Genomic DNA, 12,491 nt, shown 5'->3' on the forward strand with positions numbered 1-12,491 from the left:
AGGCCGGATCGTCCGACTGAGTCATGATAATTATCTGACCAACCAGCGTGGCCACTCAATTGACCCAAATAGTCTGCTTGCGACCTCTCCAGGGTGGGTTGACCGTATAGAATCGACTCTCGCCTAGAAGTTGGGGGGGAGGGAAGTCTCTGCGAACGACTTGGAGGCTCAAGTCGAGGGGAGCTTCTGCTTGAACTAGGGGGCGTCAATCGTGCACCACCCCGACGAACTCGGCATGTAGGACATATCTTGACGAAGCGGGAAATGAGCTCTTTTGGGACCCTTCAAGACTGGTTAGGAGGACCATCAAGGAGGATGGTAGCTTCATTCCAGGTATGGTACGAGCTTGAGCAGCGTCCTCAGAAACAGGGATAAGGATTGCTTACCAGGAATATATTTGCCGAACCTGTGCTGATGTTTTATCCCTACCGCCATGCTGACATTGCTGATGTGCCCTCGTGAGTATTTTGAAGAGCTTTTCTCGAATGGCTACAGGTTTTCCTTCGTGACAGATAATTTTTGCGCACTTTGATCCAAATCACAATATTAGTGCAAAAGGGCTTCTTGAACTCAACAGGTGAAGTACAGACATTTGAGGATTCAATGCCAATAATTTGAAGTTTGAACATCTTTTTCACCCAGAATCTATTTTCAACAACTTAGCAACCTTTCCCATGATGAGGAGAAAGTCAAGCAAGCGCCCAGACTGACACATCCAAGGGCAGGAATATTGGGACCAGGAGTTTGGGACCGGAGGAAGGTACCTGAATTGGGCTGATTCAATGGCAGTATCTTTTGGGTCGATCAGCACAGTCCTGATGTTCCGTGCTCTTCTGGCATGTATCAATGCTTTGTCTTGTTTCTTAACTGACAGATCATCCACATAACTGTTGTACCACGTGAGTGGGTGTACTTCAGAGGGTGAATTGAGCGGCTGGCATGAAACAACTTACCATCTTATCAATTGATCAAATTCCCTCACGCTAGGAAAACCCTCCAATGGAGGAATAACTGGCTCTGACAGCATCGTGTTCTCATTGAGAGATTCCTGGCTCTCTATTCCTATCTCATTGATTGTTTCACGAAGAGGTAGATACCTCGGCGACTGCAAATACCGCGCTTGCCGTGCACATTGTACGGGTTGGTGCTGCACAACTCCATTCTCTGGGGCGACCGGGATGGAGCGCGTAGATGATAGATTGATGCCGGGGGGTAAGCCGGCCTGAGTGTAAGCGGGTCCAATTTGAGGTGCGTATGAACCGAACGTTTGTTGAGAGAAATGATGTGGTGCCGTGCCATTGCTGCTGAAGTCATGGCTATCCGCATGGTTATAAGAGATGGGTAGAGCAATCTGCTGATTCACTAAATAGTTGTCATGACCCTCAGTGATACGCCTACTAAAGCCGCTCATGTCGATGGACTGTTGCAGCTTCGCTGTTAGAACACCGTGTAAGCGTAGCTCGCAGGCGAAGATGGGTAATGATTGTGGATGTATGCCAGGTCTTCCGGATACCTGAAGACATGTCATGACAGAATAACCATACGAGAGGATGTACTGAGGATAAACATATAGACATGGAGAGACTCACCCTAGCTGTTGATATCTGGAAGACCTGTTCCTGAAGTCGGTAGCTATTCAAGCAAACCGCTCGCATTTATGAACGGGGAAGCACCAAAGAGGGTTTGGGTAGAATCAATTGCAGCAGATGAATGGAGGTATTGAAATAAGCCGACAGCTAAATATATGTCTGAAAGGTTCGAGCCCATCCCTGACCCAGTCCAGTATGACTCGCATGAAGAGAACTGCCATACTAAGTGAGAAGCCATAACAACAGTATCCGGCAGCGATGCAAGGTCACCCCTGATGGAGCTTGGAAAGGGAACGAATACAGCTGCTGCAATTCCTAAAAAAAAAAGGAAAGGACAGAAGCTAGAACCCTAAACATAGGTGTGTTGAAACGCTAGATGCCCTAGGACAGGGTGAGGTCGATGCTTGAGCAGCTATGAGGGTAGGCACAACCAGCCTGTCAGGTACCATGTATGCAGAGGGAAGCTCCTTTGCGACAAAGCGTAGTGAGCTGCAGCGTCAGCAGAACAAATATTCAAGTTAATGGAAATATAAGCGGCAAAAGCACGGCAACGGAGTCGGAGCTGTGAAAGGGGCAGGGATCCATCATTAGACTTTACAGGAGACAGAAAGCAGAATAATAATATGAAGAAAGGAGGGGGTATCAGGGGGTGAAAAGGGTCACATTGCCACTTTCCATAATAGAATGGTCAGTTTGAGCTTCTTTATTAGTTCACTGGCCATCATATATAAAATGAGAAGAAGATTGAACAGGGTGATATTGACAGTATAGGTCTGTGAAGCTTGCCGCTCATGCTTCCAGAATAGTAGATAATCAGAACATACCAGCACAGACCTAATAGACTTCTTAGTTGCTGATCCTAGGCAATCATAGTGAGATTGCATAGGTACTTGAACATTAAACACTGTCACTCTTAGGTTGGGGGAGGGAGAAGGCTCATCTGGATACTATGTCTGGGCAAGTCATCACTGCAGATATTTCTTGTCCTTGAACTTTTGTTTTTCATAGTGTTACAGGAAAGGGCTGCGAAGTTTGGTCACTGTCAGCAACTGTCCTCAGATGCTTGTGCCTGTGTCCCATCTAGATGGATGAGAGATCAAACAATGGCACAATAGGACAAGTGATCCATCTCCAGTGATCAATAGGGACGGAGGTTTGATTGCTAGGTTCAGCTCCTGGGCATCTGAGTGCATGCCATAATTGTAGGCTGCAGGGCGCCTAGGGACGCGCATATGTTTGCGTTGGATCCTGTCGAACCATTGGACCATATATGTAGGAGTGTCTGGGAACATGAGTCTCGACAAGGCTCTTCACTGCAGTTGTTGCTGGGTGCTCCCTACCCTCCAGTACCTATGCTTCCAGGTGCATCCGAAAAGCCGGCTAGCACGAAGGAGATGAACTTTGCCACTTAATAAACATCACTCAAGCAGAGAATGCCTGACACATCACTATTGGACTGCACACGACGTGGTGAAAAGTTGCGGTCAGATTTCCTGTAGCACAGTCTCGGACCTGGCTTTTCTCTGTTATTTGCTTTTCTCCCAAAACCACTGAAAATGTCGAAAAATACGATGGCGAACCCGAAATGATGTGCTGGGTGCAATGATCATGAGCATGGCCAGAACCAAAGACAAGTGTTCAATTTCATCTTATGTCAAGATGGATGATTATTGGTAATTCATCGACGATTCCCTACGGCGGACTATTTGTACAAAAGGGACTTTTGGTTTTTTTACAATGATTACATCTTACCACACTTACCCTTGCTACAGTTGCACGCACTGCAGTAATATTAAAGTAGTAATTATTAAATAGTAATATTGAATTCTCATATAGTAGGGATATCAAATCGAATCAAATAGTATTAATATTGAATTGAATTCTCATATAGTAGGGATATCGAATTAAATAGTATCAATGTTAAATTCTCATATAGTAAGGATATCGAATCAAATCGTATCAATGTTGAATTCTTATATAGTAGGGATATCGAATTGAATAGTATTAATATTAAATTCTCACAGTAGGGATATCAAATTGAATCAAATAGTATCAATATCAAATTCTCATATAGTAGGGATATCAAATTGAATAGTATCAATATTGAATTGAATTCTCATATAGTAGGGATATTGAATCGAATCCTCATATAGTAAGGATATTAAATCAAATAGTATTAATGTCAAATTCTCATATAGTAGGGATATTGAATTAGATAGTATTAATATCAAATTCTCACATAGTAGGGATATCAAATCAAATAGTATCAATATTGAATTAAATTCTCATATAGTAGGGATATCGAATCAAATCCTTATATAGTAAGGATATCAAATTAAATTGAATGATACTGAATTCTTATATAGTAGGGATATTGAATTAAATAGTAGTAATATATAATTCTTATAGAGGTATAGTAGTAGGATATTAAATATCATTATATCTATGCTAGGTGCCACCACCCTGCTTCCTAGTATAGGTGTACTATACTATAACTGCTAACTATACTATAACTACTAATTTTATAATATTTAAAGCTATTTATAATATATTAGCCAGCTATCTAAAAAAAAATATTACTATTTACTTTAGCTACTCTTACTACTTTAATTAATATATTACTCTCCTTTCTAGGTTCTAGAAGTAGTATATTATTATATACCTTATTCTACTACTTTTATAATTATCTCTTCTCTATAGTAGCATCTTTAGCCCTCCTCTTAGTAATAGACTAGTTTATATCTTAAATCTTTAGTATACTAGTCTAGCTAAGTAGCTTAATCTACTACTTAGTATATTAATACTATAGAGAGGCTTACATAGCCCTAATCTATAAAATTATATTATTTACTATAAATAGGTGCTTAGCAGTAATTTAATTATATTTAAATATTTATTAAAGATTCTATTATAGCTTTAGTATAAGTAGATCTATATACTTAGATAGCTTTACCTAATTTCTTTTAAGAGTATTAATTAACTTTAGAGATGTAATATTAATACTAGAAGAAGATATTATAATTAGTAGTAGAGAGGGAGTAGATCTATAATAATTAGATATATAAATATTTAGTACTACTAGCTAGCTAGTAAGATTATTAATAATCTTACTACTATTAACTAGCTAGATATTATAATCTTTAAAGGCCTTATAGATAATTTACTAATTAAAAGCTATATCTTATATAGGTCTAATTATATATAGAAATTCTAATTTCCCTACTAACTAACCACCCTAGTAAGATAGCTTATTATTTAGGTATTAGAAATATTACTTATAGCTTAAGAATAGCTTATTATCTAGTAGCTAGTAAAGATATATTAAATAAGAAAGGAATCTAAATAGAATAATACTATTATCTTTATAGAGTTATAAGAATTTAAGTATAAGATAGGAGCTATAACTATTAAATATAAGTATCTATTTCTCTCCCCTCTTTATATACTTATTTATTATCTTAATAAAGTTTTAAAGCTATTAGATAGCTAGTTTATCTAATATCTAGCTATTAGGTTAAGTTATTATTATTAAATTTAATAATAAGGCCTTACTTTTATTAAATTAATACTCTATGAAGATTCCATTATCTATAAGAAGTAAGAAATTAAGAATTAATTAGAATTATTTAAGAGAATCTATAAGAATATACCTTTAAAGATAAACTATAAATCTATTTACTAACTATCTATAGATATATATTCAATTATTATAATATTCTTACCTCTCTTAGTCTTAGGAAGATCAGAGACTCCTTTATCTTTTATAGTAATCTTTATACTAATTACCTTCCTAGATCTATCTTTACTAGGTTAGAAGCTATATTTATTAAAGTTATATACTAGCTATGCTAGTATATCTTTAACTATATTTATAAATAGATTATACTAGTATACTAGTTACCCTATATCTTTAGCCTAGATATATTTTAATTCCTTTATATTCTACCTTACTAGGCCTAGATTAAGGTATTCTAGGAGTTATTTCTTAAAGTAATATATCTATATCTTACTAACCTACTTATTAGGCCTAGGCTGGCCGTTGGGAAGGGAAGGGATTTCCCATGGGATTTCCCTTCCCTACAGCCAGCCTAATTAGGCCTGCTAGTATATAGAAGTACCTAATTTATCTATACTTCTATAGGTCTAGGAGTTACTAGTATATTAATATTATATATAAATACTACCTAGTAATAGTATATTAAAGCCTCCTCGAGTCCTCCTAATATCCCTTAAGCACTTTATTAACTAGTTTCTAAGCTATATAAGTCTATAAGGTGATTTTAATATAATCTTATAATATCTAATAAGAAATACTATATTTATATATAATCTTTAAGATATTTAGTTTTTTTTTTATATCTAGCAGCTTTACAAGCCTTAATTATATAAGATTTATTAAGATTAGGAGCTTTCAGTATATTAGGTAGTTATAAATAGTTTTAAATATTAATTTAATAGAAAATTAGTAGTTACAGTGTGGTTAGTAGTTATAGTATAGTGCACCTATACTAGGAAGTAGGGTGGGGGCACCTAGCATAGATACTTATATATATTCTAAATATATAGTATAAGTGGTAGGGTGTACCCTAAGTCTTGAATATATAAATTCTAACTACTCTATATATAGGGGCACTACCTTAGTATATAATGATTTAATGTTCCTACTATATAAGAATTCAATATTGATACTATTTGATTCGATATCCTTACTATATGAGAATTCGACATTGATACTATTTGATTTAATATCCTTACTATATGAGGATTCGATTCGATATCCCTACTATATGAGAATTTGATTCAATATTAATACTATTCAATTCGATATCCCTACTATATGAGAAATATTGATACTATTCGATTTGATATCCCTACTATATGAGAATTCAATATTGATACTATTCGATTCAATTTGATATCCCTACTATGAGATTTCAATATTAATACAACATTTAATGTTGTGTGGAGGTAGTGGCAATAGGTAATACATGCGGCAAACAGTAAAAAAATCCAAAAGTCCCTTTTGTATAAATAGTCCGCCGTAATTCCCGGCCGATTGGCGGGCCCTGCAGCCCCTGCCTGGGCAGTGAGCTGGTAATTCGTGAGCAACCTCTACGTATTGCCTGCAGTTCCATCAGTACCTTAGTTCGCTTGCTTCATTCTTGTTTTCATACTGGGAGTTATATTGTTACCAGTCGGTAAGTTCAGACAGAAGGCCTACCAACAAACCCCCTCTGGAGACTGCCCTTGCGCTTGTAGCCATTGGCGAGCTTGGTTTTAAGTCAGCCATCACATATATGGACGATTGGCCCCCGTACGTCGTACCTTAAAACCACTAAAAACATTGATTGTTACTTCCACTAAGATTGGGGAGGAACGATGTTAGCAACCATCCAATTTGGAGTAAAGCCCTAATATTTGACTGAAAAGTCTGTACGGAAGCTGATGTCATTGCTCAATTCCCTACCCAGCAATCATTACAAGATCTCGTGGGTAATAGCTACTAGCAACGAGAGACCTGAGAAGTAGAGAAGTCTGACGAGATAGATATGGAGAGATGACGGCCTGGGTAGAAATGGAAGGAGAATGGGAGTTGGTTCAAGTCGACAAACTGTCTACATGCATGAGCCGAGACTTCTTTTGTTTGTTTAATGTTGGTGCGTCATAAGGAAGAAGTGGATTGATGCAATTCCATATCTGAGCTGTAGAATTCTGCTTGCATTTTATCTGTATGTTTCTATGGGTTGTACACAGATGTTTGTGTTAATTTTATCATGCTCCCACTTATTTAATGGTACCTGCCTATATATTGTTCTTGAATTAATCAACCCAGCCTCTTCTATTAATTAATCCTTTATCTCTGGCTTGTTATGTATATCATTATATGGTATGCACCTATTATGATCCACTGAGCATTGGCCTTACTTATTGGTCCACTTTTCATCTTCTAGCCATGAAGCCTTGAAGGTTCTGCTCTTTCCCATGCATGCAGCCACTGTCCTCTACAAGATGCATAGGGATGCCTTTGGTTTACTGGCAAGGAGACCCGGTTATAAGTGGACTAGAAGCAGCTTGTCGTAGTAGCTCATTCATAGAGAGTGCCGCTATGCTTCAGCCTGTGAAAAAGAACCGAACGTGATAGGGAGCAAGATGTCCCTACGCGGGAGGGATCATCCATACGAGAAGATGCCCATGGCCCCCAATATACTATCTATTCCCTACGTATTATACTCGCGGTCAGTGTTGATCTCCTTATGGCCCTACAGCTCTAGTAATACCATGGATCCCCTGGTCGGGAAAGGTTGAGTTCGGCAGGTATTAGGTAGGTATGCAGCATTATTGTCATCCAAGGCAGCCCTCAGCACTCAACATGAGCAATTCTTTACCCAATAACAATAATATCACCTCTCCTACAATAACACAGCCCCGTTAGGAAGGAACTACGACCTATGAAGATAGATAGCATGAGAATTCAATTAGAGCGAATGGATCAATCTCGGCTCTGTTTCGAACCATCTCACTAGAGTCTGGAAATGAAACTTGAGACCAAATAATTAAGCCAAGGTTAGCCCTAAAATATCCTACCCAGCAGCAAAGAAGTGATGCGTATGCACAAACATACTGATACTGGATCAAGTCACAAAAGAAAATCGGGTTATCGGCTACAGACCTGGATATAGGATATATTGCCTCAAGTTATAAGTACACGAAGTCACAACACAATCGCCGTCGCAGCAAAGGCGCAATTCAGCAGAAACAAGCGAGAGAAACAAGAAAAAGTCAAAGTCATCTCTCGCTGGCCAGTTTCATCAGGGTCAACGAGAGTATATCGTAAGCTCATGCAGGAAGTTCATAGGCAGCCGAGCCAGAGTGAACACTGACCCATATAAAAGCATCGTCCCAGTCGAGTCCTCAACTGATGAATACTTCGACGCTCCATTCAATCAAAGAAACAGCAACAATAAGAACAGACCACCACTAGGATGCTTTCCTGGGTATCGCAACATTTCCCGATTAATAGTTATGTCCCCCGAAAGACGAAGTACGTTGAATATGTTCACATGCGGCGGACTTGGGCTTGATGAGAGCCATTCAAACCAACTATATCTCGGATAGCCCACCTCCAACTGTTTCCATGTCTATCACGTTCGGATTGAACCCATTTTTCGACCTTTCGCCTCCACTTCTCTTCCTCGACACGTTGGCGTCTCACGAATTCTGGGCCAACATCAAACTCCTCTGTCATGGGCCACTCGTCTGATGAGTCGCCGCAACTCGGCTCATCACCACTCACAGTACGGTCGAAAAGATCGCAGATAACAGAACCTGGGCCACCTGGAGGTTTCCTCTGACCTTTTTCTTCGAGGTCATCAAGTCCGGCGAAGACATCGTCTTCAACCTGCACTGCTACCATCCCCTGTGCGCCCGGCTGAGATGATGCCAGCTTCAGCCAGCACATGCGTCGTGGATCGAAAACCATCCCACCAACGACCTGCACATTCTGCATCGCACTCACATTGGTGATCAACGCAGGTGCCGGTTTGGGGGACTTTGGGGATCTTAGAGACTCAAACCCGACAACGGAAGTCTCGTTCCCCTCCCATTGGAAAGAGTCCGGGTTGTAATGCATGCCATTCACGTCTAGAAAATTGTCAACTCTAAAACAATTCGAATGCAGGGGGACAACACGTACACTTCGGTTCCTGGGAGCCCTTTCCTATTGACTTGATCAGGAAGGGCTTACCACCAGACGCTGTGACACCTCTGGTTTTTCTGCTAAGCGTCGCCGAGTTCGAAGGAACACGAGGGATGTTAGGATTTCTCCAGTTCGAGCTGAGAGAGCCAAGTGGATTGCTCTCACGACTTTTCAGATTGAATGCCATCGAAGCGATACGTTGTTCTCTTGCATTCCTTGAGGCGCTTGTATCCCGTGCAAACCGAGGAGTAAGGTCGTATGATGTAGGGACGGTACATGGAGTCGACGGCGGTTTCAGACCTTCTGTTCGTGCGGGATGAGTCTGATTATGACCGAGTCTGCCACGGAGGGATCTCGGGACACCGCGTCCAATTGGGTGCTTGATGAACTTGCTCTCTGCAAAGGAGGACGTAGGTAAATCGTCAAATGATTCCAGCTCGGTTCCATCACCGAAGTTACGCCTCCGCGTAGGTCTAGTGATAGCCTGCTTCGCAGCTGTGATCAGATTTTTACATTGAGATTCATCAGTAATGCTGTTCGAAATCGAATGTCGACTTGGTCGAGAATATCGAGATACAGGGACTCGTGAGCTAAGGATTTCGCCGGAACCATCGGAATTTGTCCGACGAAAGTACCGAGGACCCTTGACGTTGACGTGATGAGATTGAGTTTCGGAAGCCCCAGCTGGAATAAATGGTGTTTGGGCCTTGCGGCTCAGATATTTTGAGTCGCTTCCTGTGCGCTCCACTGGCGTCCTTGCTCGAACGTGAGAAATGGAAGGGCGCGTTGAGTCATCTCGGCGAGAAAGAGAATCCTGTGAGTATGATACCGACGCAGATTGCGGTACACTTCGAATAGTCGGCATGGATCGTTTGTTCCTGAGGGATTGTGCGCCGCTAGCGGCGCGGTCGGTGCTTAACGGGGTCTTGGGAGATCGAGAGGTCACAGATCGCCGGCCGGGAGTCAAAGGCGTCGGTGATGTCGATATTGGTCTTGAAGGCAAGCTAGAGACAGAGGCATGGGTTACATGGCCCCTCGCCCAAGATCGTAAGCCCGGAAACTTTGACATCGGAGCTCCACTTTCTGAAACAGTCTCGAGATGTGTGGAATGACGGTCATGACCCAAGAGGCGCGGAATCCGAGTCTTGGGAGAAACTGCAGTATTTGTAAATGTGATGGAGGTTGTTGAACGGCGGGCCGGACTGCTGGGACGTTCAACCTTGTATTTTACGTTTGGGTTGAGGGAAAGTTTCTTCAAATCGAAAGCATCGCCGCTCTTGATTTCGAGACCCGCGAAAAAATCATCAGAGCTAGTTAGCTCATATTCGGCCTGGCCTGATGGCGAGTAGCGCGGTTTATCAGTAGAGCCGGTATCCTGGCGCTTCTTCAACATTGATTCTAAGTCCAGAGGACCCTCGGGAATTACAAGACCATCAAGCCCTTCATCCTCGCTCTCGCCTGTCGGGCAACTGGAGGCACTAGGACTAACAACCGAGACTGCAGAGCTTGGAACTGAACGGTGGTCTCTCTTTGTGCCACCGAAGCGAATCCCTATACTACCTTCGGACCAATCCAGGTCGAAATCATCTGGAGCATGGCTAGTGGCCTCTGTACCGTCTTTGCGAAGAGAGAGATGAAGAGGAAAATCATCTGCTGGTAATTCGAAGTCGTCCTCAATATTTTCGACCGTGGCATTAATCCTTGTTACGCCGTGCTCGGCAACTGATCTGGTCGATTTTGGTGATTGAGGCTTCGCAACTTTGATAGTAGGGACATTGTCAATATCCGCCAAGCTGTGATTGCTGTCATCCGCAAATTGACTTAGATTTGTCAGGGCTGACTGCAATCGCGTCGAAAGGTCATCTTCCCATAAAGGAGAAGGAGACCTTTTCACCGGACTGTTTGTGGCTGAACTGAGCTGCCTGAGCGTCTCAGGGAAGACCGTGTCCTTAAACTTTTTGAGCTCGAGCACAGTATCAGGACCTGGAAGCTCAACGTCGTCAGACCAATCGTCGATAAAGTTCTTTCTCGGTTTTCTTCGCCCAAGTCGCTTGATTGTTCCCCCAATGAGAGCCGATTTGGGAACGTTGACTGGCAACGGAATCCCTGCATTCTTGGCAGATGCAATGGCTTCTTCGCTCAAAGCTTCGTCGTCATCAGGAAGCTGGACCTGTAAATCCTCATCTTCTGCCGCGTTCGAGTCCAGGTCAGAGCGAGCAGACCGACGGGATGATATGGAGTCTCGATGACCCGATCGACGAGTGGATACGTTCGTTACGGATGTAGCAGTCGACGCCGTACGGATATGGATGTCTTCGTAACAGTGGAGATCCCCATCGTCGTCCCAACACTCGATCGTCTCTTCGTCCCCATGTGGGACCCGACAGGTCGATGACTCCATGTTACGGACAGCTTATCGAAGAACCGGTCGTGACGGAAGAGAATATCATGAAATTCAAGTGGGACCAACTTAGGACAGGCGATTCCAGGGAGCCGGCTCAGAAAACCCCCTCGCTAACACAGAGTCGAAAGCCAATTGGGGCATCATCCCGTTGTCCCTCGGTGGAAGTACAGTATTCCCAACGCAGAGCGTTAAAGGCTATCTCAAACTTGATGGCAGTACTGGGGATCTTCCAGTGTTACACTGCAGATTCAGGTTGAACTTAGACTTAGAAAGTCAGTGAGCACGTTGACGGAGATCAATGCAATCAAAAGCTCCGGAAGACACCAGGAATAAACTGAAGATCCAGCCAGGCCTGTAGTGTGCTGGTAAATAGAATCGGTCGAGGTTTCGGAGGCACGAAGATTGCGGCGAAGTACGATTTAATTCAAGTGACAAATACTTTGGAACTTTCGATGTACGAGGACGCAAGGTCACTAAGGTGGTTGGCGGGGAGGATTCCTCCCGGAGGGTGGAGGGAACGTGCTTTTAGGGGACGACCAAGGGGGAGAAATAATGAGGAGGAGATGATTGAAGTTCTTGGAGTATGTGACTGGGGACAATTAATCTCGCTCTCTGCTTCCCCCACCCCTCAACCTTATCTTTTTGAATGCAAATACTAATATTTCTTGTCACCTACTCATCAGAGACGATTCCATTGAAAATAAAGCATTCGCTGAGAGAAAAGTAAGGTTAAGGAAGCTCTTCAGATGAGGGGAGGAAAATGCATAGTTACGTAGTACTTCACCTTGTGGGAGCACCTCTC

At 42.0% G+C, this 12,491-nt stretch overlaps 2 protein-coding genes across 2 annotated transcripts; both read right to left on the minus strand.

The window, feature by feature from the left end:
* Positions 1-949: 949 nt before the first annotated feature.
* On the minus strand, positions 950-1,411 carry Aspvir_004604 (uncharacterized protein; the record flags this gene model as incomplete). The annotated part of the gene is made up of 1 exon (XM_043267828.1): positions 950-1,411. One exon carries the CDS (start codon positions 1,409-1,411, stop codon positions 950-952), a length of 462 nt encoding a protein of 153 aa, XP_043123763.1.
* Positions 1,412-8,646: 7,235 nt separating this feature from the next.
* Positions 8,647-11,686, minus strand: Aspvir_004605 (putative cytokinesis regulator (Byr4); the record flags this gene model as incomplete). Its single annotated transcript, XM_043267829.1, has 2 exons — positions 8,647-9,230; positions 9,283-11,686. The coding sequence occupies 2 exons, from the start codon at positions 11,684-11,686 to the stop codon at positions 8,647-8,649; spliced, it is 2,988 nt and encodes a 995-aa protein (XP_043123764.1).
* Positions 11,687-12,491: the final 805 nt, after the last annotated feature.

The sequence above is a fragment of the Aspergillus viridinutans genome, assembly GCF_018404265.1.
Source record: "Aspergillus viridinutans IFM 47045 DNA, scaffold_2, whole genome shotgun sequence".
Taxonomy (NCBI): domain Eukaryota; kingdom Fungi; phylum Ascomycota; class Eurotiomycetes; order Eurotiales; family Aspergillaceae; genus Aspergillus; species Aspergillus viridinutans.